This window comes from Salvelinus alpinus, chromosome 1, assembly GCF_045679555.1.
Source record: "Salvelinus alpinus chromosome 1, SLU_Salpinus.1, whole genome shotgun sequence".
Classification (NCBI taxonomy): domain Eukaryota; kingdom Metazoa; phylum Chordata; class Actinopteri; order Salmoniformes; family Salmonidae; genus Salvelinus; species Salvelinus alpinus.
In genome coordinates, this window is record NC_092086.1 from 86,791,864 (window position 1) to 86,817,631 (window position 25,768).

Here is a 25,768-nt window from a genome sequence, read left to right on the forward strand (position 1 = left end):
CTCTCTCTCTCTCTCTCTATGTCTGTCTGTCTACCTCTCTATCTATCTCTCTCTCTCTCTCTCTCTCTCTCTCTCTCTCTCTCTCTCTCTCTCTCTCTCTCTCTCTCTCTCTCTCTCTCTCTCTCTCTCTCTCTCTCTCTCTCTCTCTCTCTCTCTCTCTCTCTCTCTCTCTCTCTCTCTCTCTCTCTCTCTCTCTCTCTCTCTCTCTCTCTCTCTCTCTCTCTCACTCAGTCTCTCTCTGTGTGGGATCTGGCCAGGGAGTGTGTTTAAGAGTGTGTGTGTGTGTGCGCGCGCGTGCTTATTTGCATGTATCTGTGTGCCTGAGGGATGAAGCCCCCGCATTTCTCCCAGTAGGGGGGCCTTGCTCCACTGTCCCCCACTGTTATCCTTGCCCTGACAGGAAACATGCATCACACCGGGGCCCCTAATGCGAAACACATTTCACCACAACCTGATCAAAGCTGGGCTGTCCAGACAACAAAGTGTTCCTAAATGCCATGTTTTGACCATATAATTGGAGGGTAATTATGGCTGACAAAACACTCCAAACACTCCCTCCCAGCCATCAGCCTCTCCCTAATTCTCTCGCACTCTCTCACTCCTCTCTCTCATCATTCCTCTCTCTCTCTCTCTCTCTCTCTCTCTCTCTCTCTCTCTCTCTCTCTCTCTCTCTCTCTCTCTCTCTCTCTCTCTCTCTCTCTCTCTCTCTCTCTCTCTCTCTCTCTCTCTCTCTCTCTCTCTCCCCCCGCGTCTCTGAGAGAGGCCAGACTAAGCTAGGTTAGGTTGTCATAAAGTATGCAGCAGAATATATGTGTGCTGAGTCGGCTAGAAAGCCCACACAACGAAGCTAGTTTTTATTGGAGCATGCACTGTCACACACAGACTAACAAACACACATTGGAAAGTGGTAGCCAGTGGCCTAGAATAACACCACAAAGCCACATGAGGGAGAAACATGATCTGCTGTGCTGACTGATCCTCTCCAACTGACAGGACTACTGGATCTCCAAAGACCACTTCTGCCCCCCAGACGCTGTGCTCTGACAGATTTACCCCGCTCTCTGTTGTTTCTGACAACACACGGTAAAAGGATGGAGTTTAGTAGTTCCTAGTCCTCTGTGACCTGAAACAGCTTTAAGGGGAGCAGACTAGTAAATCAGTAAAACCGCTGAGAGACGTTGGACAAACAGAACTAAGCAGTCAACCATATCTAACAACTTGACAGGGAAAGGAACATGTGGTGGCCAGATAAAGGCATAGTTTTGGCACAGTTGATATTCAGTAGGTATAACCATACATGTAGACTTTAGCTTACATTAAAACATTATGCCAACAAGACATTTCAGATAAAGTACATTGAGACTAAGTTGGTTAACGGAAAATAGGTCAACGGATTGGCGTTTGTTTACTACAGATGTATGAACACTTGCATTTCCATAGCAGCTAGCGTGTTGTTCAGTAAAATGGGCTTGCCCCAGTTCGCTAGGCAAGCCCAGCGTCATGTGTGGTCGTGGGTAGCTCTGTCTTTCAAAGAACTGAAGTCGACTCCCGATCTGTGACAATCAATATGAAAACTAGAGCCTAGGGGTCTGCACTCTGCGTTTCCCCACTGTAGGCCCAGAACCAGTTAAAAAGAGATGGACCCACCACCGCACAAACACTGGAAACCATCTGAGTTCAGAAAGGAAGGACTACTGGAAAACATATTTGGGGGCTCAAAATGAATTTGAATGAAAATAGAATGTAATAATAGAATGTTTCACAACCCCAAGATGCCCCAATGCTTATCAAGTGGAACTGTACTGTTAAAGGGGTTTGGAAGTTGAGGAAATAAACAGAAAAGTTAAGCGTATTATAATCCTGAGCCTTTTTAGCAGGCTGATTTATCTAGGGCCAGCTCTATGTGTTCCCTTCAGGGGTTCTCCTCCATTTGAAGTCTAATTTACCAAGGTTTCCAGCTGTTGTCCAACAGCGGCTTGATTACATGGATTTGACATAGCATGGTAGGGCTCCAGCCTCTTCGCACGCCATTCACTGCCATCGGCCCAAGTCAGCCCTTTCTGTCAGCCCAACATGGAAATGTCTTTCTGTCAGCCCAACATGGAAATTATAGGGCTCCCCCTACTATTTTTCCTCTTCTTGGTTTACTTGTATTTCTTTGATCCTCTGCCTTCTTTCGCAAGGACGATGGTATTGTAGTTCTCTTAGCTGTTTTCCGGTTACCTAATAAAAGGTAGCACGCTCTCTCACCTTTTTGAATTGCACTGTCAAGCAAACAGACTCCTCTCCTCTCCCCTTAACCCTCCACACGAATGTCCAGGGAGAGGTAGAGGTGTTTGATGGACTGAGGCGCCGGCGTGGCTGCTGGTCCATAATGGGTCTGTTTATATGGGAGTTGGGATGTCAGATGGTTGGGACGCGGACCGCCGCCCTCCACCCGCCTGCTCCCATGCTCCTCCACTTAGCATGCTAATTAATGCAATCCAGAGGGCGGTGTCACTCATCCTGACCAGCGCTATGCCACCTCCCTCCATCCCTCCATCCTTCGTCAGGGTCGATCCCACTGGACTCATCCTGACCAGCGCTATGCCACCTCCCCCCATCCCTCCATCCTTCGTCAGGGACGATCCCACTGGACTCATCCTGACCAGCGCTATGCCACCTCCCTCCATCCCTCCATCCTTCGTCAGGGTCGATCCCACTGGACTCATCCTGACCAGCGCTATGCCACCTCCCTCCATCCCTCCATCCTTCGTCAGGGTCGATCCCACTGGACTCATCCTGACCAGCGCTATGCCACCTCCCTCCATCCCTCCATCCTTCGTCAGGGTCGATCCCACTGGACTCATCCTGACCAGCGCTATGCCACCTCCCTCCATCCCTCCATCCTTCGTCAGGGTCGATCCCACTGGACTCATCCTGACCAGCGCTATGCCACCTCCCTCCATCCCTCCATCCTTCGTCAGGGACGATCCCACTGGACTCATCCTGACCAGCGCTATGCCACCTCCCTCCCTCCTTCGTCAGGGTCGATCCCACTGGACTCATCCTGACCAGCGCTATGCCACCTCCCTCCATCCCTCCATCCTTCGACAGGGTCGATCCAACTGGACTCATCCTGACCAGCGCTATGCCACCTCCCTCCATCCCTCCATCCTTCGTCAGGGTCGATCCCACTGGACTCATCCTGACCAGCGCTATGCCACCTCCCTCCATCCCTCCATCCTTCGTCAGGGTCGATCCCACTGGACTCATCCTGACCAGCGCTATGCCACCTCCCTCCATCCCTCCATCCTTCGTCAGGGACGATCCCACTGGACTCATCCTGACCAGCGCTATGCCACCTCCCTCCATCCCTCCATCCTTCGTCAGGGACGATCCCACTGGACTCATCCTGACCAGCGCTATGCCACCTCCCTCCCTCCTTCGTCAGGGTCGATCCCACTGGACTCATCCTGACCAGCGCTATGCCACCTCCCTCCATCCCTCCATCCTTCGTCAGGGTCGATCCCACTGGACTCATCCTGACCAGCGCTATGCCACCTCCCTCCATCCCGCCATCCTTCATCAGGGTCGATCCCACTGGACTCATCCTGACCAGCGCTATGCCACCTCCCTCCATCCCTCCATCCTTCGTCAGGGTCGATCCCACTGGACTCATCCTGACCAGCGCTATGCCACCTCCCTCCATCCCTCCATCCCTCCATCCTTCGTCAGGGTCGATCCCACTGGACTCATCCTGACCAACGCTATGCCACCTCCCTCCATCCCTCCATTCTTCATCAGGGTCGATCCCACTGGACTCATCCTGACCAGCGCTATGCCACCTCCCTCCATCCCTCCATCCTTCGTCAGGGATGATCCCACTGGACTCATCCTGACCAGCGCTATGCCACCTCCCTCCATCCCTCCATCCTTCGTCAGGGTCGATCCCACTGGACTCATCCTGACCAGCGCTATGCCACCTCCCTCCATCCCTCCATCCTTCGTCAGGGTCGATCCCACTGGACTCATCCTGACCAGCGCTATGCCACCTCCCTCCATCCCTCCATCCTTCGTCAGGGTCGATCCCACTGGACTCATCCTGACCAGCGCTATCGACCCTTCGTCAGGGTCGATCCCACTGGACTCATCCTGACCAGCGCTATGCCACCTCCCTCCATCCCTCCATCCTTCGTCAGGGTCGATCCCACTGGACTCATCCTGACCAGCGCTATGCCACCTCCCTCCATCCCTCCATCCTTCGTCAGGGTCGATCCCACTGGACTCATCCTGACCAGCGCTATGCCACCTCCCTCCATCCTTCGTCAGGGTCGATCCCACTGGACTCATCCTGACTAGCGCTATGCCACCTCCCTCCATCCCTCCATCCTTCGTCAGGGACGATCCCACTGGACTCATCCTGACCAGCGCTATGCCACCTCCCTCCATCCCTCCATCCTTCGCCAGGGTCGATCCCACTGGACTCATCCTGACCAGCGCTATGCCACCTCCCTCCATCCCTCCATCCTTCGCCACGGTCGATCCCACTGGACTCATCCTGACCAGCGCTATGCCACCTCCCTCCATCCCTCCATCCTTCGCCAGGGTCGATCCCACTGGACTCATCCTGACCAGCGCTGTGCCACCTCGCTCCATCCCTCCATCCTTCGTCAGGGTCGATCCCACTGGACTCATCCTGACCAGCGCTATGCCACCTCCCTCCATCCCTCCATCCTTCGCCAGGGTCGATCCCACTGGACTCATCCTGACCAGCGCTATGCCACCTCCCTCCATCCCTCCATCCTTCATCAGGGTCGATCCCACTGGACTCATCCCACTTTAATTGACCACGTTTTTCATGAGCGCACGCTGTCCCCAGTTCCCTGGGATTACTTAAGAGCCCGGTAATTCACCCAGCACGCCACCACCATGGGCACCGGGAGAGAGAGAGAGAGAGAGAGAGAGAGAGAGAGAGGAGGATGAGATGGTCGGGGAGACGGAGGAACGTATACATGTACCAAACAAACAAGCAGACAGAGTGTTTATGAGGAGGAGGTGAAGGCAGGGGATAATTAGCAAAGGAAGGAGAGCTGGAGTTGGGCGCGTTTGATCTCTCTAATGGAAGAGCAAATGTAATTTAGCACGCTGCAAGTCATTTGTTTTAACAGTAAGCACGAGTTCCTTTTAATATAATTTCGCCTTGCATCATTCTTTTAAATTAAATATTTTTATTTTGTACAAAGTGGATCTTTTACAAGGCTGCCGGCTCAAAGTCTAGCGCGGTGGCGGCAGCTCGACAACAACTAATGTTTATTCATCTTTGCTTGTTTGCATGTGGTGTAGACACAATCTTGGCAGAGTAACTCGACTGTGGCTTTTATTTGACTACGTCCTACATAATAATGCTACTCGGATGTGCAGCATGACAGCTACCTAATCACAATATAAAAGTAACGAATCAGTGTTTTTTGCCATTGGAAGTCTGATTGTTGTAAAGACACATTTACATGGCTGCATCTGCTTGGGTGTGTTACAGTATGTACTCTAGAAATCAGTCTCCTCCACCAACCAGTAAAATATATGCTACCAAAGTATTACAGTTAATACTATACATCTGTACTCTACTGCACTATACTGTGCTGAATGGTATAAATAATAGGAGTATGATTAATATGGCATAATTTATTTACTTAAGGGATATTCTTTTCCTCACACGATTTTTCCTAACTCACTCTTTCATATGAATGTTCTAAATGGCTTGTTTCAAGTCATCCCACACAGTAGGATGAAGGCTGCTCTGTTCCCCCTTGGTGCTACTCACTGAAGTTTATCTTGGCCTGTCAGGGAGCTGTCTGCTAATTGCTGCTGCAGTTCCGCCCATGGGATAGGAAAGCCTCCCCCTGCATGGAGCCAGGGAGCCACCCAGGCAACTGGGCTGCTGTGTGGGTAAGAGATGAGCTGGAATCAGAATGAGAGGCCTGTACTAGTCTAGCGCCTAGTGCCGCTGCTGCTCTGAGCTGCCTTATCCTGCGTGGTTGCATCGCACAGCATGGAGGTTGAGCGTACACTCTTATTGGTCAGAGCTGTGGCTTATACAATCCTCTCACAGTGGATGTTAGATTAGGCTCCTCTGAGCATGTCTGAGCATGTGCAGAAGAGCAGCCATCTTGGATAAGGCTACAAAGAGGGAGCACCCTGTCACTTGGCTTGTAGTATTGCTGAGGAATGTAGCACCATCATGTCATCATAATAGAGTGCAAAAGATTTGATATTAGAGATGTGATATAATGCTGTAAGCAATGCTGAATTTGTGGTTTAAAAATAATTAATATGCTGTAGGCTATAGAAGATTAATACAGAATACATTTAGGACAAATGTGTAATATAGGAGGGAGCCAAGTCTCTGCATGCACGTCGCCCCATCTGTGCTCCGATTCCTTGAAATATTCCAATATCTCAGTTATTAAGAAACAAACTTCAAACCTCCCCAAAGGAGCTTTGCTACAAGCAATTTCCCAGCGAAAAAAGCAGCAGCTGTATTTGTTCTAATGTGAATTGCAGTGAGGGAGTTGTGCTAGCCTATTGTGTGTCTCAGCTGTGTACTTGGCAGGGACTGTCTGTGGGGCTGTTAGCATTGACAGCTAGCTAGCGCTCTTCCTCTCCTCTTTATGGATCGGACTGGAGGCAAACTGTTGGCAGAACAGGAGAGCCTCTCAGACTGGTGTCAGCTGGCTGGCGCTCCGCTCATCTTCTGAGCCTCCTCTTCCGTTCTCCGTTCTTCCTGTTCTTTAACAGAACCAGGCATATAGAGGAGCTTTATGGAGCCCGTAATGATACCTGGAGAATACACACACACACACACACACACACACACACACACACACACACACACACACACACACACACACACACACACACACACACACACACACACACACACACACACACACACACACACACACACTATGGACTGCTGATTGTTATGTGTGTCAGCTGCATGAGATAGAGGCTCTGCGGCTGCAATGATGATGGAAATCCACAGACGTCATTTTGAGCTGGCGGTATGAATATTATTGGTTCGTATTCCAGGCCTTGGCTAATGACGAGGAAAATTCCCTAATAAAAACTTGATGTGATGGGCAACGACCCACAGGGTAACGAGTGACGGTGAAAGTTAATAGTGTGCCGTCAGGTGTGAGGAGCTTAGTGATTAGAGGCCTGCCAGACAGAGCACCTAATCCCACCCTCAGCTCTGGGAGGGGGAGGCAGAATAGGAAGTACGCCCAGGGTTAAAATGTGAATTTTGCCTACAACTATTAAATATCTAATTAAAAATGGTTGTCCACATTTACCTTTCCTCAGCCAACAACATGAGTAACTAACAGCAAAGTCAGACAACCCCATATTAGAATAGTTTACCTTTTCAATTGATCACCTTGTCAACATTCTATGCGAGAAAAAAATATTCCTCTTGAGATGCTTTCAAATTGCAAGTGCAACAGGGCTAGAATGCATGCCCAGTCATTGCACAACATTTCTTAATGCAGTATTAGAAAAAACAAACATTTTAAAGCAGTTTTAATGGCCTCTGTTAAAAACGGAGGATCACAGCTTTTTATTCCACCTACATTTATTTCTCAACTCCAAACTGCACCAATTTACAACCAGTTAACAACCAATTTACAACAGTTATTTTGGCGAATTAGAGCTCACCATTCACATTGAGTGCATAGGGTAGACGGGCTAAATGTAACACGACTGTTACATTTAGCGACCGCTTTTCACAGTATTTTATGTTTCATTTCAAAATAAAAATACATATTTAACCTTTATTTAACCAGGAAAAGCCCATTGAGACCAATAGTCTCTTTTTCCAAGGGAGACCTGGCCAAGAAGGCAGCACCAATCAATACATTACATAATTAAACATACAACAATACAATACAACAACATGATTCAGCCTAAAAAAAGCATTTACACTCCTCTGTAACAGTCTCCCATCAAAATGTTAAATTCATTCAGTGGCACTAATATATCTAGATGAAGCATGGATTGTAGACTATTCCATGTGTCTGGTGCGCAAGAGAAGGCAGTCTTGCCTAATACTGTAAATGTCCTGGGGACTTTAAGTAGCAACCACCTAGCAGACCAGGTATGGTAACTGCTGATGGTGAAGGAGACCAGACTACAGAGGTAAAGAGGGAGTTTTCCCAAAAGGGCTTTGTAGATGAACACATACAAATGTATCTTTCTGTGCATATAAAGTGAGATCCAACCTACCATTTGGTACAATGTGCAATGGTGGGTGAGTGACTTGGCATTTGTAATAAAGCACAAGGATGCATGATAAACAGAGTCCAGTCTCTGTAAGACGGAGGAGGCTGCATGCATATACAACAAGTCACCATAATCAATTACAGAGAGAAAAGTGGCCTGAACAAGCCCAAAAACCCAATTTCAATTTAAGCTTCTTCACAAGATTTTCCATATGAACTTTAAAGGACAACTTGTCATCCAACCATATACCTAGGTATTTGTAGGATGACACTTTTTCAATGGATAAGCCACCAGATGTGACAATGCTAACATTCTCTGGCAGAGTTCTAGCCCTGGTAAAGGTCATGAATTTAGTTGTTTGTACATTCAAGACCAGTTTGAGACCATAAAGGGAGGCCTCCAGTGACTGAAAACAGTCTGGAGCGCTCAACAGCCTGAACCAGAGAAGGAGCACATGAATATATGGCTGTATCATCTGCATATAGATGTAACTTTGGTGGTTGCATCCCATTTCCCAAATCATTAATACAAATTGAGAACAACACAGGAGCTAGAATGGAACCCTGGGGCACACCTCTATTAATCTCAAGAAAGCTAGACTTGTGATTGTCAGTATATACACATTGTGTTCTGTCAGAAAGATAGTTCCTAAACCAATTTATTGCCCCTTCACTGAGACCAATGTTACTGAGTCTAGCTAGCAACAATTCATGGTCAACGGAATCGAAGGCCTTTGATGAATCCACAAACAGAGCAGAACAATGTTGCTTTTTATCAAGTGCATTAATGATGTTGTTTGCCACTGCCATGGCTGCAGTTGTGGTGCTGTGCCCCGATCTAAAGCCAGACTGAACCACACTCAGTATGTTCTTTTCAATTAACACGTTTTTTAACTGAGTTCACTAGGGATTCATAGACTTTGGCCAGGATAGGGAGTTTAGAGATAGGACAATAGTTATTAGCATCTGAGGGACTCCACCCTTTAGTAGTGGGAGGACATAAGCTGATTTCCAAATGCTGGGTATGGAATTGGTCAAGAGACTCAAGTTGAAAATGTGAGCCACAGGTTCAGTAATAATACCAGCTGCTGTCTTTAAGAGGTAGGGTTTGTGTGCAGTAACAGGATAAAATATAATTTGCCAATGACTTCAAACCAATGACTTCCGATTAACTGAATTGTACATCTTTTTTTTTTTTTATATATATACCTTTTTTAATTAGCATATCCTTCTAGTCAGATTTAGTCAGATGCATTCTATTATAAGTTGAAGTCTTTATACATGAACCTGAACACATGCAGCAAATTAGGCTGATATTGACATAATCACAGTATGCATGTGACCTCTGTCTGTGTGTTAGAATAGATTGCTGCAGTAAAGATGCCAACTGACATCAATGCTAATTAATGTATGCCATGTGTGCACTAATTAAAATTCACACCAAGTGGACCTGTCTCAGGGGACGTGCCATAATGGCGCAAACAATGCAATTTGATGTATGTAATTGTCTCAAAATCCTTCCTTCATCTTTGATTAAGCCAGCATCTGCTTGGCCCCCCTACTCCCCAACTAGGTTACGTTGGACAAGACAGGAAAATGGGGTGCAGGTGTGATGCTGTGTGTGTGTGTGTGTGTGTGTGTGTGTGTGTGTGTGTGTGTGTGTGTGTGTGTGTGTGTGTGTGTGTGTGTGTGTGTGTGTGTGTGTGTGTGTGTGTGTGTGTGTGTGTGTGTGTGTGTGTGTGTGTGTGTGTGTGTGTGTGTGTGTGTGTGTCTGAGTGTGTGTCTGAGTGTGTGTCTGTGTGTGTGTGTTTCTATTTAAATCCTTTAACCTTCAGTAAATGCTTCCCACCTTGAGGCACCCCCTACACCCCTCACCGCACTACCCTTCCCCACACCGTGACTGAGAGAACCATGTTGAGATGCCTCTTCACTCTGAGATGTTGAACTTGGAGTTTGTGTGTAACAGATGGATTTGTTGCCTGCTGATAGAGAAGCGGAGTGCCCTCCCTCCTCCACCTCCCCTCCTCCCCCTCCCAGTCCCTGGTAGGGTGGGCTGGCGGGCGGGGGCTGGCAGGCGGGGCCCACCCCTGTAGATCAGCTGAGTGCTGTGCCCTGCGGCACCATCTGTCTGTGCCAAGCACCACTTCAGGGCTCTGTCGGCACATCTGCTGAGGAGAGCAGCTTAACTGACAAGTTATTTTAAAGAATGACACCACCTCCTCCCGACATGCACGCAGATACCAACACACACACGTGCACCCACAGACACACGTCTACACCTTCTCTACCCCCGCAGCCCATCTTTTTACCCCAGGCGAAATATGTCTGTGTATGGTGTGTGTGTGTGTGATTTTCCCCCTTGCAAAGAGGTGCCTGCCTTTCAAGCATTCATCTTTTACACTTCTGAGCTAACACCTCCAAATGGAATCCCTTTACACACACACAGATCCCGCTCTCCAATTTGCCATTATTGGTGTTGTTCTAATGTAAACCATAAGAGATTAACCAATATAGACATAATAATAAAAAATAACCTCATCCAAGAAAGTTCTCTCTCTCTCGAATGCTCTTTCAATAAGCCTGGGCAGATTCCAGAGGAAAACAACTTTAAAGGAATGCGCCTAATATTGCACTCTCGGGTATTGAAACCAGAGGTCACAGACTATAAAGCTCTTATTATTTTATAGAGGGTGCTTTTTTCCACCCTCTCTCCATCCCTCCACTATTCCAATGCGTTCAGTTCGCGGTCAAAATGAATGTTGTCTGGATAAAGTTGTAAATTTGAAAGAAAATTGCTTTCAGATGTTGGCCTGCTGCAATTGGATAGGGGTTGACGGGCGGGTGGACAGGCGATCTGGCGGGTGGATCAGGCCTGGTTATATTGAGCCAGACAGCAGACAGCTCCTCCCTCTCCGTTCTCTCCCTCTGACGGGAGGGACACACTTGGCCAGTGGAGGAGACGTTAGCCTTATGTCACTGTGGCTGTGCTGCAGACTGTCTGAAGCACTCCAGCTAGTAGGGGTGGTTGTCATTTTTTCCCTCTTCCCCCTCCATACTTTATATGACAGCTAGACATCAAGCAGATGCTGGGGAAATTAGATGTTAGATGCCATCGCTACAGACCTTGGCTTTATTTTAATGACCCACCCTAGTCAGACATGTCATGTTGAATTTCCTTCCATTTGGGAACCCAGTGTTTTTGTAAAACTGTCTTTTTAAGAATATATTGGCGGGGAAATGCAAGGTTTTTCAATGTTTTTTCTGGGTTAGGAACATGGAGATAAAATTACCTGAGGTCTGGGTTTATTTTAAATGCATTCCACCGTGATCCCTTAGCGTGATTCGCTAGTGCGGTTGGTATCATTTAGCTGTTAATGTAAGTATGTGAAACAAATTAACCTGATCTAGATTAAGAGTTATTAGTATGAAGAATGTTACCGGTATATTGTGCCGTTCAGTTCACACCTAATATTCCTCTGAGTTAGAGGCTAAAGTTACAGTTGGGCTTTCTCATTGAGATCTATGGTAGCCTAATGGCCTGGGTACCTGGAGGAAGTGGATGTTGGATTTGATTTGCACAGGCCTTTGGTGTGTCTGTCTGGAGAAGCCTGTCTGACTGGACAGTATATCTGCTTCCCATCTCCAAGACGGATGGCAATGAGAAAAACTATCTTTCTCTTCCTTCCTTTCTCTCCCTTATTTCCTCTCTCTTTCTCTCTGTCAGAAGTGAAGGTATTATCATAATAGGCAGACATTCGAATTAGCAATCCACTCTCTCAATTTTATTTTGATAGAAACTAATTTGTAAGTCTGTCCTGTTGGCCCAGTCTGCTCCAGTCCTCAGTCCTGACTGTGATCCATAAGTTGTAAACCCTGAGCTCATCAGTCTCCGCCTACTACCAGGGTGGATTTGCCATGTTCTGTTACTCAGCTCACAGTGGTGGTACTGGGACAGGGACAGACTGGCAGGCTGGCAGACTGTGCCCTGCGTGGGCATGGGGATGTGAGAATGATCATGGCACGGATCCCTGCCAGCCTCACCACCATCACCTCTATTCCCTGTGAATAACACGCCAGTGCCCAGCCCAGTGGTAGGCCCGGCACACCGCCATATTGTGGGAGGGAGGCATGAGGAGGGAGGGAGGCAGGGAGTTAAGGGGAGGGAGGAGCGGGGAGGCGCAGGCCCGGACTCAGACGCCTCTATGGCAGGCAGGCTTCCCTTCCGCTCTGCTCTGCAGGGAGGAGCGCGGGGCTCGAAGATGGCAATCAAGCCTTGATTTGCCAACACATTTCCAATGATTAAAATGTAATTAGCACAAGCGAGCGCCTCCTCCCTAGCTAATTTCCATGCACACTGTGACAGGCAGGCGGTCGGCGGCGCCCGGGCCCCAGCAGCAGATGGAAGAGCAGGCAGCGGGAGGGGACAAAACCATTTTGCCATGCGACTGTTTGCATCAGAAAACCATCAGGACGCGCAGCTTTACTCTGGGAGGGAGAAAAAAGGAAGAGGAGCCCTTGACGGCGGCACATCAAAGTGGCACCGTCTGAGATGACTCTGACAATGGCTTTTCACATTTCAAGTTTTAATGTCACATGCACAAGTACAGTGAAATGCCTTTCTTGCAAACTCAAAACCCAACAATGCAATAATCAATAACAATATAATAGTAGAAAAAAACTAACGAGAAATATGAAATACACAAAGTAAGTAAGTGGGCATACTGTATACAGGAAATACCATATTTTTGTGCAGGTATACTGGAGTGATGGAGGTAGATATGTATAGGGGTAAGTTGACTAGGCAACATGATATAAGATAAACAGAGTAGCAGCAGCTTGTATGTGAGTGAGTGTACGTGTATGTAGAGTCAGTATAAATGTATGTGGATATTATGTGTGAGTGAGCAAATGGTGGAGTGGGTGTTTGTGTGTGTGTTGGAGTGACAGTGTGTGTGAGTATGTAGTGCCCTGTGAATATGCATAGAGACAAAATCCTGAAATAAATGGTCAATAAGATACAAGGTAAACTCGGTCCATGTAGCTATTTTGATAGCTACAGTGGGGAGAACAAGTATTTGATACACTGCCGATTTTGCAGGTTTTCCTACTTACAAAGCATGTAGAGGTCTGTAATTTTTATCATAGATACACTTCAACTGTGAGAGACAGAATCTAAAACAAAAATCCAGAAAATCACATTGTATGATTTTTAAGTAATTCATTTGCATTTTATTGCATGACATAAGTATTTGATACATCAGAAAAGCAGAACTTAATATTGGGTACAGAAACCTTTGTTTGCAATTACAGAGATCATACGTTTCCTGTAGTTCTTGACCAGGTTTGTACACACTGCAGCAGGGATTTTGGCCCACTCCTCCATACAGACGTTCTCCAGATCCTTCAGGTTTCGGGACTGTCGCTGGGCAATACGGACTTCCAGCTCCCTCCAAAGATTTTCTATTGGGTTCAGGTCTGGAGACTGGGTAGGCCACTCCAGGACCTTGAGATGCTTCTTACGGAGCAACTCCTTAGTTGCCCTGGCTGTGTGTTTCGGGTTGTTGTCATGCTGGAAGACCCAGCCACAACCCATCTCAATGCTCTTACTGAGGGAAGGAGGTTGTTGGCCAAGATCTCGCGATACATGGCCCCATCCATCCTCCCCTCAATACAGTGCAGCCGCCCTGTCCCCTTTGCAGAAAAGCATCCCCAAAGAATGATGTTTCCACCTCCATGCCTCACGGTTAGGATGGTGTTCTTGGGGTTGTACTCATCCTTCTTCTTCCTCCAAACACGGCGAGTGGAGTTTAGACCAAAAAGCTCTATTTTTGTCACATCAAACCACATGACCTTCTCCCATTCCTCCTCTGGATCATCCAGATGGTCATTGGCAAACTTCAGACGAACCTGGACATGCGCTGGCTTGAGCAGGGGGACCTTGCGTGCGCTGCAGGATTTTAATCCATGGCGGCGTAGTGTGTTACTAATGGTTTTCTTTGAGACTGTGGTCCCAGCTCTCTTCAGGTCATTGACCAGGTCCTGCCGTGTAGTTCTGGGCTGATCCCTCACCTTCCTCATGATCATTGATTCCCCACGAGGTGAGATCTTGCATGGAGCCCCAGACCGAGGGTGATTGACCATCATCTTGAACTTCTTCCATTTTTTTATAATTGCACCAACAGCTGTTGCCTTCTCACCAAGCTGCTTGCCTATTGTCCTGTAGCCCATCCCAGCCTTGTGCAGGTCTACAATTTCATCCCTGATGTCCTTACACAGCTCTCTGGTCTTGGCCATTGTGGAGAGGTTGGAGTCTGTTTGATTGAGTGTGTGGACAGGTGTCTTTTATACAGGTAACGAGTTCAAACATGTGCAGTTAATACAGGTAATGAGTGGAGAACAGGAGGGCTTCTTAAAGAAAAACTAACAGGTCTGTGAGAGCCGGAATTCTTACTGGTTGGTAGGTGATCAAATACTTATGTCATGCAATAAAATGCAAATTAATTACTTAAAAATCATACAATGTGATTTTCTGGATTTTTGTTTTAGATTCCGTCTCTCACAGTTGAAGTGTACCTATGATAAAAATGACAGACCTCTACATGCTTTGTAAGTAGGAAAACCTGCAAAATCGGCAGTGTATCAAATACTTGTTCTCCCCACTGTATATATCAGTCGTATTGCTTGGGGATAGAAGCTGTTCAAGAGCCTGTTGGTGTCAGACCTGATGCACCGGTACCTCTTGCCGTGTGCCAGTGTAACGGATGTGAAATGGCTAGCTAGTTAGCGGTGGTGCGCGCTAATAGCGTTTCAATCGGTTACGTCACTCGCTTTGAGACCTTGAAGTAGTGGTTCCCCTTGCTCTGCAAGAGCCGCGGCCTTTGTGGAGCGATGGGTAATGACGCTTCGTGGGTGACTGTTGTTGATGTGTGCAGAGGGTCCCTGGTTCGCGAGGGGACGGATGTAAAGTTAAACTGTTACACCAGCAGAGAAAATCGTCTATGGCTCGGGTGTTTAGGGTCTTTGAAGATTTTCCGGACCTTCTTTAAACACCTCCTGATATAGAGGTCCTTGATGGCAGGGAGCTCGGCCCCAGTGATGTACTGTGCTGTCCGCCTGCCATCCTTCATGCTGCTGTCCCACTAGCTTCCAGGCGGGCAGGCAGACAGACAGGCCTTTCTATTTATCCTTTATTTAGGAAGTCCCTCAGCTTTAACCCCTTCAGTGATTCTGCAGGAAATGTGGCCCAGGACGATAACCATCCCCAGTCCTCAGCTCCACTGGCCCTTTAAATGAAGCAGATATCAACGGTACTGTCATACATAGGGTCATGGACAGTGACCAGCGGCACCTCGGGCTAATACCAGACTAGGGATGGCATGGCACAATGCCCATCCATATTGAAGAAGTTGACATTTGAGAGAATATTAGATCAGAGGCTAGTGCTGATGTTAGAGACGTGAAATTAGAATAAATCCCCTTCAGCATGCCTCTCTGAATGGTTGTTGAGGAAGGATATTTATTTGATTGACGTAGCATCTGTTTGCATTTGAGAAACAGTGCATTTGGAACCACAGATTCCATGATTCCAGATTCTATGCCTAAACGTTTTGTATCTGAGTAGATACAGTACACACCATGGCGTGCATCTCTCTCACGCATCTCTGTTTGATGTGGTGGGCAAGACTCCTTATGACAATAGTTGTTTCTGTTGGGGAGTTTAGCAGAGCCAGACACAGACAGACACTGATGTTGCTTATGAGAGGACAGCAGAGCAGAGCTAGCTGAATCATTGACAATTCAGGACATCTCTCCCCATGTTCCCTGTCTGTTCCCTGTCTCCTATGTCTATTGGGCTGATATTACTCTCAGCTGGAGTCTACAGAGGCTTACGGACACAGAATAATTTTCTCCTACACTGAGTTTGATATAAACAACAGCCGTGATGCTTGGACACATTGTAGGGAATGTGTAAGTGCACTCAGCCAAATGGAGGGGTGGAGGTGGAGGGAGAAGGGGTCATGGAGGGGCAGTCGGGGTAATCAGAGGTTCACCGGATACAGGGCAACATCAACAGCTCTTAGCGCTGAGGGTAATGTTTGACAATCCTCTGTTACTTAACCTAAACACTGAGGTCTGGGGTCTGGGTTATACAGTATAATGCTAGGGCTGTGTGAATACCACTGGGCCTGGCTAGTGTATTGCTTTCTAGGGCTGCTGCCCTCCTGTTTTTCTACATATTCATGCCCTAGTTTTTTTTTTTTTTCTTCTGAAATAGTTTTTGCTGTTATTTCTCCTATTTACAGTACTGTTTTTATATTGCACTAGATTTCACTGCTTTTAATAGCGTACTATACCTACTCCTTTTCATGAGCAATCATCATTTAAAACCCTTTCGAATAATTATAATGTATACTGAACAAAAATATAAACTCAACATGCAACAATTTCAATGGTTTTACTGAGTTACAGTTCATATAAGGAAATCAGTCAATTGAAATAAATTAATTACGCCCTAATCTATGGATTTCAAATGACTGAGCAGGGGCACAGCCATGGGTGGACCTGGGAGGGTATAGGCCCACCCACTTGGGAGACAGTCCCAGCCAATCAGAATGTGTTTTTCCCCCAAAAAAGGGTTTTATTACAGACAGAAATACTCCTCAGTTTCATCAGCTGTCCGGGTGGCTGGTCTCAGACGATCCCGCAGGTGAAGAAGTTGGATGTGGAGGTCCTGGGCTGACGTGGTTACATGTGATATCCGGTTGGGAGGCCGGTTGGACGTACTGTCATATTCCATAAATGATGTTGGAGGCGGCTTATAGTAAAGAAATTAACATTCAATTCTCTGGCAACAGCGCTGGTGGACATTCCTGCAGTCAGCATGCCAATTGCACGCTCCCTCAAAACATCTGTGGCATTGTGTTGTGTGACAAAACTGCACATTTTAGAGTGGCCTTTTATTGTCCCCAGCAAAAGGTGCTGTTTAATCAGCTTCTTGATATGCCACGTCTGTCAGGTGGATGGATTATCTTGGCAAAGGAGAAATGCTTACTAACGGGGATGTAAACAAATTTGTGCACGACATTTGAGAGAAATCATATTTTTGTGCGTATGGTACATTTCTGGGATCTTTTATTTCAGCTCGTGAAACATGGGACCAACACTTTCCACGTTGTGTTTATATTTTTTTCAGTATAGAATAATGTAATATAATAATGAAATAAAATGTCTACCTGTCATGTCTGTAATCATCCAACTTTCAAATGTGCAACCATAACAGTACTGTAGTTGAGATGTGTCCTCCTCATAACCTTTGGCTCACAGTGATACTATCTAGCTCCCTACTGTGCCTCTGTATTTCAACATGGGACTCAGTATATGGAAAAGAACACAGTAGATTTGCCAATGATGGTGCTCCTCTCTCCGAGTCACACTGCATAACTGCATATTAACGCACCATGATCACTAATCAGTGACTGACGGCTCCCTATGTCAGAGATGTTTTTATCTTTTTAGCGTTATTATTTTTGGTTGCTTTTCCCTGTGTAGTGCAGTGAGTGTGAGGGAGCGTGGCGTCTTGTGCTTAAAGGACGTACAAATTGCCTGCCCTTGCCTGTCAGTCTTGATCTCAGGCTTTCTTACTTTGCTCATTATAAAGGTATTTCCATTTTATTAAGTTTTCTCTTTTTTCTCTCTCCCACTCCCTTTGTACGGCGGAGAAATTAGCATACCTCTATTCTCGGGGAAAGAAGTAATGACAGCAATTTATTTTTCTCTTCTCTTCCCCCACTAGCTGTGTGAGTCTCGTGTAGTGGCACCTGCAGAAGCGACAGGCGAAGAGATGAGAAGCGAAAGAGAGCAGTTGATTAAATCATCATCAAGTCGCGCCGCTAGAAAGTCAATTCTGCTCGCCGTCTACAATGATATCCTTTTATCTTAAAGTAATGAGCTATGGCACTTTTGCATCGGGTAATACGATGACTTCTATTAGCGTGTTCCATTTGCTTCACAAGCAAGGGCAAGTCATTCCAGCCTGCTTCTATCTCGGCAATCAAAGCAATTGGCTGCACAGGCAGGCATGGGAAAAAGGAATGGAAGGGGGGAAGAAAAAAAAGAAAAGAAAGAAAGAAAGACAGAAAGGCTGGAGGCATTTTTTATGGATCACAACACAGTGGAAAAAATAAATGTCCCCATTATTTTAACTCCTCGCCTGCCTGTCTGCTCTGCTTGGTGTGCTCTGCACAGAGACTGCAGACACTAATGAGTCCTGGGTCACATTACTCTCGTCACAGTCTGAAGGCTTAAACACATGGAAGTAGTTCAGACAGTAATACAACTCATCATATCCTGTCTGCTCTTGCATTAACTCTGTGTGGGAGTCTGTTGCTCTGTACCGTGCCATGAGAGATGCACTGACAGGCCCCTTTATTCACTTACTGGAGTAAATATATACACGTAGTTACAGTTAGCATGCATGATTTGTTGAACATGCATTGTTGTATGTAATAGTGTACATTAGCCTTGTTTATGTTTCCAGCTGACAGGCTATGTAGTCTACATTTGGCTGTTGGCTTGGCTCTCTGTGTACTGTGTATTAACGCAGGGGGGAAGGAAGGAGTGATAGAGAGAGAGTGTTTTCTCAGTGCGTTTATTGCCTCTGCATAATTTATGAGGTGCTGGAGCTGACCGTCATGGCAGTGTGCCGGGGGCTGGCCCCTGGGGCTGTGTGGTACAGGCCCGAAAATTGGATGCCCTGCTCCTGCTGAGCTCACAGTGCAGTGCGGGCCCCTCTCCCTCTCCACTGGTCGAGTCAGCCAGGGGAATACAGAGCCAGAGGCCCAGCCTGCCTTCTACCTTTGAACTCAGCAGGCAGCAGGGATCCGGCTCAACAGAAAATAAAAAATAAAAACCACCAGGCTTAGGCAGGCAGGGGCCCGGCCCCCACCGTGGCCTGGCTCCCAGCGCTGTCAGTCAATCACCCCATACTGTGCTGGCACAGGGATAAACCCTCTGTGCTTTAATCGACACTACCCCCCGCTTCACACACAAACACACACACACACACACACAGTGCCTTCTTCATTACCGACTCCAGTGCCTCCCCGCTCCTCGGCCATATGCACAACTTCGAGGGCCGCCGGCCGCCCAGCATCCCGCTAATTAGTTGATAAAGAATTAAGTGAACCTTGAAATTGAAATTGGGGAAGGAAAACTGAAATCCAACCTTTTTTTTTTTAAAGGCCCCCTTTCTGTTTCTCTTTTCTCTCCATCGTTCCATCCTGCTCCTCAACCATTTATATATAAAAAATAAGAAAAAATAGACCTACATCACAGAAAATTGTAATTCCAGTGCTCCTTGTCCTTTGAGACTCCAGCTCCAGAATGTTTTGTTCTGATTCTTAATAAGAACGACCAGATGCTTGCATGAGATATTTTGTGGGCCCTTTTGTTTCATATTCTAGTCCATGTCTCCGCTAAACAGTATAATGGACTGGCCTAATGACATTCGCCCATTGAATATGATGGAAATACTATTCTGTACTGAGGTCTCCATTAAAGACCTGATAAGATGTGCTGTGTGACTAGGTACATTAGATTATGTACACTCACATTTAAATGAAGTCAAGTAAAAAGAAGGGCGAGGGACTTTATAATTAAAGACACGGTAGATGCCTAGTTATTCTAATCATGTTACTCTTTTATCTTACAGTGTGACAGCGAGAGCGACCAGGAACACAAGGTAAGACTCCATTTTAGTGTTTACCTTTCTCCAAGGAGCCATTTCTTCCTTCTTGCAACTTTATTTTTTATTTTATTTCACCTTTATTTAACCAGGTAGGCCAGTTGAGAACAAGTTCTCATTTACAACTGCGACCTGGACAAGATGAAGCAAAGCAGTGCGACAATAAAACCAAAAACACAGAGTTGCACATAAACAAACGTACAGTCAATAACACAATCGAAAAATATATGTACAGTGTGTGCAAATGTAGAAGATTAGGGAGGTAATGCAATTAAAAGGCAATAGAGGCGAAATAATTACAATTTAGCATTACCACTGTAGTGATAGCGCAGATCATTTTCATATATCTTTTATCAATGTGGTTTCAACGAGGATCAAATATTAGACTTTCTTTAAGTATGCATTTCTATTTAATTAGAATTAAACATCTAGTTAATAACCGTTGGAAAGGCCTAATTAGCTGCACATTAATTATATATGACTAAATGATGTACGTAATCTAAATTGAACTGTTATGGCTTTAGATTACAGTGAAGTGTAATGGCTGTGTGGCTTTCCATTAGGGTTTATACAGTATTTTCTGTAATTGTTCCTCACAGAAGCATTGTGTCCTGCAATGTGCGTCACTGTCTTCATAAAAAGTGTAGTTCTTCCGTGTTAACACTATTATTTACCTATCTTCATATTATATCTCTGTCTCTTATCTTAAAGAGACTGTATTGTAATGTAGGTTTGTCCAAAACATTGTGGCTCTGAGTTGGTCTATATGTTGCAAACTTGGATATTTGCCGGTGGTCTGAACTTATTCGCAGATACTGCATAGTATTCACATATCCCTCTGAGAGGAGCCATGTTTTCCAGGAACAGTAAACTTGCAACTGTAAATCCAGCGACAGCGTGATGATTTAGAATACCATTTGCTGTTTGTTGTTTTGCTTAGTCGCTTTTGTTTACTCAGTGCGGTCGATTCAAATTACCCCTGTCGCCGTGGCAAGTCCTTTTGTTTCAGCAACGCGCCTTAGCCTGTAATCCCCCCAGCGATTTTATTAATTCATCCCGGCTCACATTACAGTGGGGATGAACAGAGCCGAGCGCCACGCAGTACCTTTCTGTCATAGATTAATTGTGTGTTAAAATAACAGAGGAGTGATTTAGTAAATAGGGTAGCTCTGATCGCTGACTGCCACCGTTCCCCTCTGTGTTACGGAGTAATTGAAGCTCACGCTCCTCAGCGTCAACCCTGTTACCCTGTAGTCACCTCAGTCACTATCTGTCCCTGCCAGGCATCAGCCTCTCCCGCTTCATCTCTCTCTCTCTCTCTCTCTCTCTATCTTTCTCTCTCAATCTTTCTCTCTCTCTCTCTCTCTCTCTCTCTCTCTCTCTCTCTCTCTCTCTCTCTCTCTCTCTCTCTCTCTCTCTCTCTCTCTCTCTCTCTCTCTCTCTCTCTCTCTCTCTCTCTCTCTCTCTCTCTCTCTCTCACACACTATCCATCTTTCTCTCTCAATCTTTCTCTCTCTCTCTCTCTCTCTCTCTCTCTCTCTCTCTCTCTCCCTCTCTCCCTCTCTCCCTCTCTCTCTCTCTCTCTCTCTCTCTCTCTCTCTCTCTCTCTCTCTCTCTCTCTCTCTCTCTCTCTCTCTCTCTCTCTCTCTCTCTCTCTCTCTCTCTCTCTCTCTCTCTCTCTCTCTCTCTCTCTCTCTCTCTCACACACTATCCATCTTTCTCTCTCAATCTCTCTCTCTCTCTCTCTCTCTCTCTCTCTCTCTCTCTCTCTCTCTCTCTCTCTCTCTCTCTCTCTCTCTCTCTCTCTCTCTCTCTCTCTCTCTCTCTCTCTCTCTCTCTCTCTCTCTCTCTCTCTCTCTCTCTCTCTCTCTCTCTCTCTCTCTCTCTCTCTCTCCAGCCACCCACCACTGGGATTATTTGCATTCTGTGGATGTGTTCTACTTTAGAAAACGGAGGTGGAGAGGAAGGGGGGGGTACAGTCGTTTTAACGGGTCAAATGTATTCAGATGAGGACCAACATGGCTTATTTAGTTTCCTTCAGAATCAGGAAATGGAAAAGTGTTCCCAGGAGAAATCACGTTCTGCCTGGTGTAGAGAGACCTCTGCTGTGGTGACAGGAGCCGCAGGGGCTCTGATAAGAGCCAGCTATTCGCCTCTCTCTCTGTGTGTGTGTGTGTGTGTGTGTGTGTGTGTGTGTGTGTGTGTGTGTGTGTGTGTGTGTGTGTGTGTGTGTGTGTGCGTGCGTGCGTGCGTGCGTGCGTGCGTGCGTGCGTGCGTGCGTGCGTGCGTGCGTGCGTGTGTGGTGGATGAGTATGTGTGTGTGTTCTTTTAACACATCCTGTCTCCTAAGGGCAGTCAACACTCAGGCACGTGCACAGGTAGGGCTCAACCAGTGCCTGAGCACCAGCCCTTTTGCCCTCCTATGAAAAAACGCCCTCGCCGCTCGGTGGATGTTTTACATTTTATGAATTACTTTTCATTTTGTTATCTTTTCATTTTTGGTTAAACAAATTAATTGAACATCAAACAAGCCATTTTCATAAGGTCTTGAATCTCAGAAATTAGTCCCTCCGCTGCCCACAGTGCTCACTCGTCTGACTTGCATACTTCTGACTGTGGGCGCCGGGTGGGGAGAATGCTGGTAGGAGGATACTTTAGAGTTGGATCTGTTGTGTGTCTCCCACTGTTAGTGACAAAGAATGAGACACTTTTTTATTTGGAACACCTGCCCCCCCCCCAAAGGAAATTGTTAGATATTACTACACAGTCAGAACTAGAAGCACAAGCATTTCGCTACACTCGCATTAACATCTGCTAACCATGTGTATGTGACCAATAAAATGTGATTTGATTTGATTTGCACGGCCCTATCAACACTGTCAATGCTGTGACATGGATGTTCTCCTGGGCGCTCTCTACAAAGTGACCTGTTTGATGGGAGTCCTCTAACATGACATGATAATGGTGTGTCGGCTGACAGATAGAAGCCAGGGCACACACACCGCTGTGTCTATCATTAACCCTACCTATCTTCTTATTTTCTTTAGAGTTAAGACGGGGTGACAGGGGGCTCTCATCCTACTGTCACTTTAACAGACAATGTTACAATACCATCATTACTGTAATTGGTTAGAATGTTAAAGAAGTTTCTGTGTCTGGTCTTAGACTGAGGGAGATGGTACACTACATATCTATGTCATTGTTCTGTCTCTTTGTCCCTGTAATAGTGTTTGAATGCCCATCTTGTTGTTACCCAGCATGTTATTGAATGGTACGGTCTGTCTTCTTTTCATCAGACAGCGTGGGCCGGTCCATCTGGGCTCAGGGCCTGCACCCGGGGTCTGTCCAGGGACTCCCGGTGGTTGATGAATTGGCGTCGGTATACAAGAGAGAGAAAAAAGCTTATCCAGTGAGTCTGAGCCAAACTCTTCTCAAAGCTTTGGCCGGCCTGGACGTTCCAATCCCAGCCCTGGCTGTAAAGTGTGCTTGGCCCCGCTTCCAGGTTCCATTCTTGAAAGCTCAAGAGTCAGCCATTGTATTCCGGCTCTCTGTCTCTCTCCCCAGGTTAGGCAGGCTTGAATCTGATCCAGGATCAGGTATTTTTTTTCAGCTAACAGGTAGGAATGGTCTGTTCATTTGGAGCAGCTTGAGTCCACATTTTTAGAGCAGGATTACTGGCAGGACGAGAGGAGCGGCGGAGAGAAAGGGGGAGAGGGAAGGTTTCATGCCGTAGTTAACGCCAACAGGTTTTTCACCATCTGAGAGCGTTTAAAGGCTGATGAGGCTAAAGTGAATGTGAAATGGGCTCAGTATTTAACGCTAAAGTGCACGTGTTTATGTGCCCAGACCATCTTTCAGTTATTTAAGAAACATTCCCCATGCTTCTCCTTGTGCATGTGGATACACTTGCGTAAGATTCAAATATGCAGCTTTTATTCTCAAAATGTGTTTTTCTTGAAAACTCTTTCGAAGCATTAGTTATACGATGGAAATGACGGATGACTGTTCTATGGAAATTACTTTTAACATAGTCAAGAGCACCAGCCACTCTCCAGAACAGACTACCTAAGTGCTTAAGTGATGTTCTTGGTAAGTTGCACCATAAACTACCAGTCAAATTCTTTACAAAGATATCTGGTGGTGTTCAAGTCCTTTTTACTAGACTAGAGCGTCAGCCCCCAGCCCTGAGTGACTGAAGACTACTTAGGCCTTTTATGAAGACAACAAGTCCTCTCATCCTCCCTCTAATATAAAGCTAATCCACAATACCTTATCATTCAACTGTCTTTTATTCCTCATGCCCCAGAGCCTCTTTACCTAGACCACACCTTCACTAAGTGTGTATTTATTCACCATCAGTCTATCAGCGTTTGGCCACTAAGCAGTAAATGCCATTTTAAAAGCGGTTTGTGTCTTATTAACGGCCTGGCATGGAAAAGTGGTGTAATTTGCCATAGTTGGCTCTTATTGGAGGCGAGGGGACGCTGTAAGTGGGTGCTTTAGTGGAGCCGCCATGGAGAGGACCTGTTTGTCCTTGACATCAAATAAAGATCTGAGCTGGTAATATATTTGCTGTTTCTGTTTTTTATTGTTTTGCAGGGTTTGCCCTCAGGCGTTTCTCAATCACTCAACGAACGAACAGCGCTGTACATAAAAACGTTTTGTCTCCCCCCTCCCCCATTGCTGGGGAGCTGGATGAGTAATAAAAAGCAGAGAGCGACTTGTCAGCGTTAAAAGATTGTGTTTTGCCCCTCCAAAGGAAGAGTATAGTGTTTACAGGCCTGAGTGGGTGCTCGCTAGGCCGAGGCTGAGGCTGATTGCACTAGAGTACCCTGTCAGACCATGATTTGTCATGTACTCTATCATCCTTGTCACTCCACAGAGCGTTGTCATAGGCAACTTAACGCTCCCCCCTCTCCCTCTCCCCCCATTCTCCCGTCTTTGTACCCAGTCTGTGTAGGAAATTTGTATTTACTTTGGGGGAGTGTGATTTGTTCCTCATGGATAATATGACCCTTAGCGGAGTCGGATCATGGGTTAGTTGAAGTGATATTTTCCGGTAATGGTAGTCGTACATCATGGCTGTCAGGCCGGGTTAGGAGGCGAGCACATTACAGCTCCATTTTAGCACTGCAGGCATCTGGGATTATTTTCCATAACCAAGTATGACATGACCGCTCTGCGGAGTGCATTACATTTTTACTAGCTTTTTCTCCTCCCCCGGCAACTTCTGTGGCTTTTCCCCAGGACCAGGAGGGGAGCAGGGGTAGGGGGCAGGGGGCTCAGGGCTGCCACTGTGATGGATACCCCGGAGTACCAGCAGCCCCAGCCAAGGTTAGCCAGTGTCACAGACCTACACAGGTCCCCTCCATCCCAATACTGACAAATCCCCACTCCCTCCGAGGCTGACCACAGCAGCCTGCTACCTCACACACACACACACACACACACACACACACACACACACACACACACACACACACACACACACACACACACACACACACACACACACACACACACACACACACACACACACACACACACACACACACACACACACACACACACACACACACACAGAGAAAAAGATAGAGGGAGCAAGGGAGAGGGAAAGAGCAGGCTTTTATTTACAATAACAAGAAGCTATGAAATGAGGAATATAAAAGTGATTGTGCCTTGACATTTGTCCCTCTGAGCAATTTTCGCTTAAGACGATGAATCAGAAAAACACCCCTGACAGATCGAGAACATTCAGACAGCAACA

General features: G+C 46.5%; 1 protein-coding gene across 9 annotated transcripts in view; it reads left to right on the plus strand.

Moving 5' to 3' along the window:
* The window catches only part of auts2a (activator of transcription and developmental regulator AUTS2 a), a 503,450-nt gene that overhangs the window by 342,141 nt on the left and 135,541 nt on the right, over window positions 1-25,768 (plus strand). For all 9 annotated transcript variants that reach the window (XM_071330223.1, XM_071330265.1, XM_071330254.1 and 6 more), the window contains one exon: window positions 19,969-19,998. In XM_071330223.1, coding sequence (XP_071186324.1) covers window positions 19,969-19,998 — 30 coding nt within the window. The remainder of the gene's footprint in view (window positions 1-19,968; window positions 19,999-25,768) is intronic.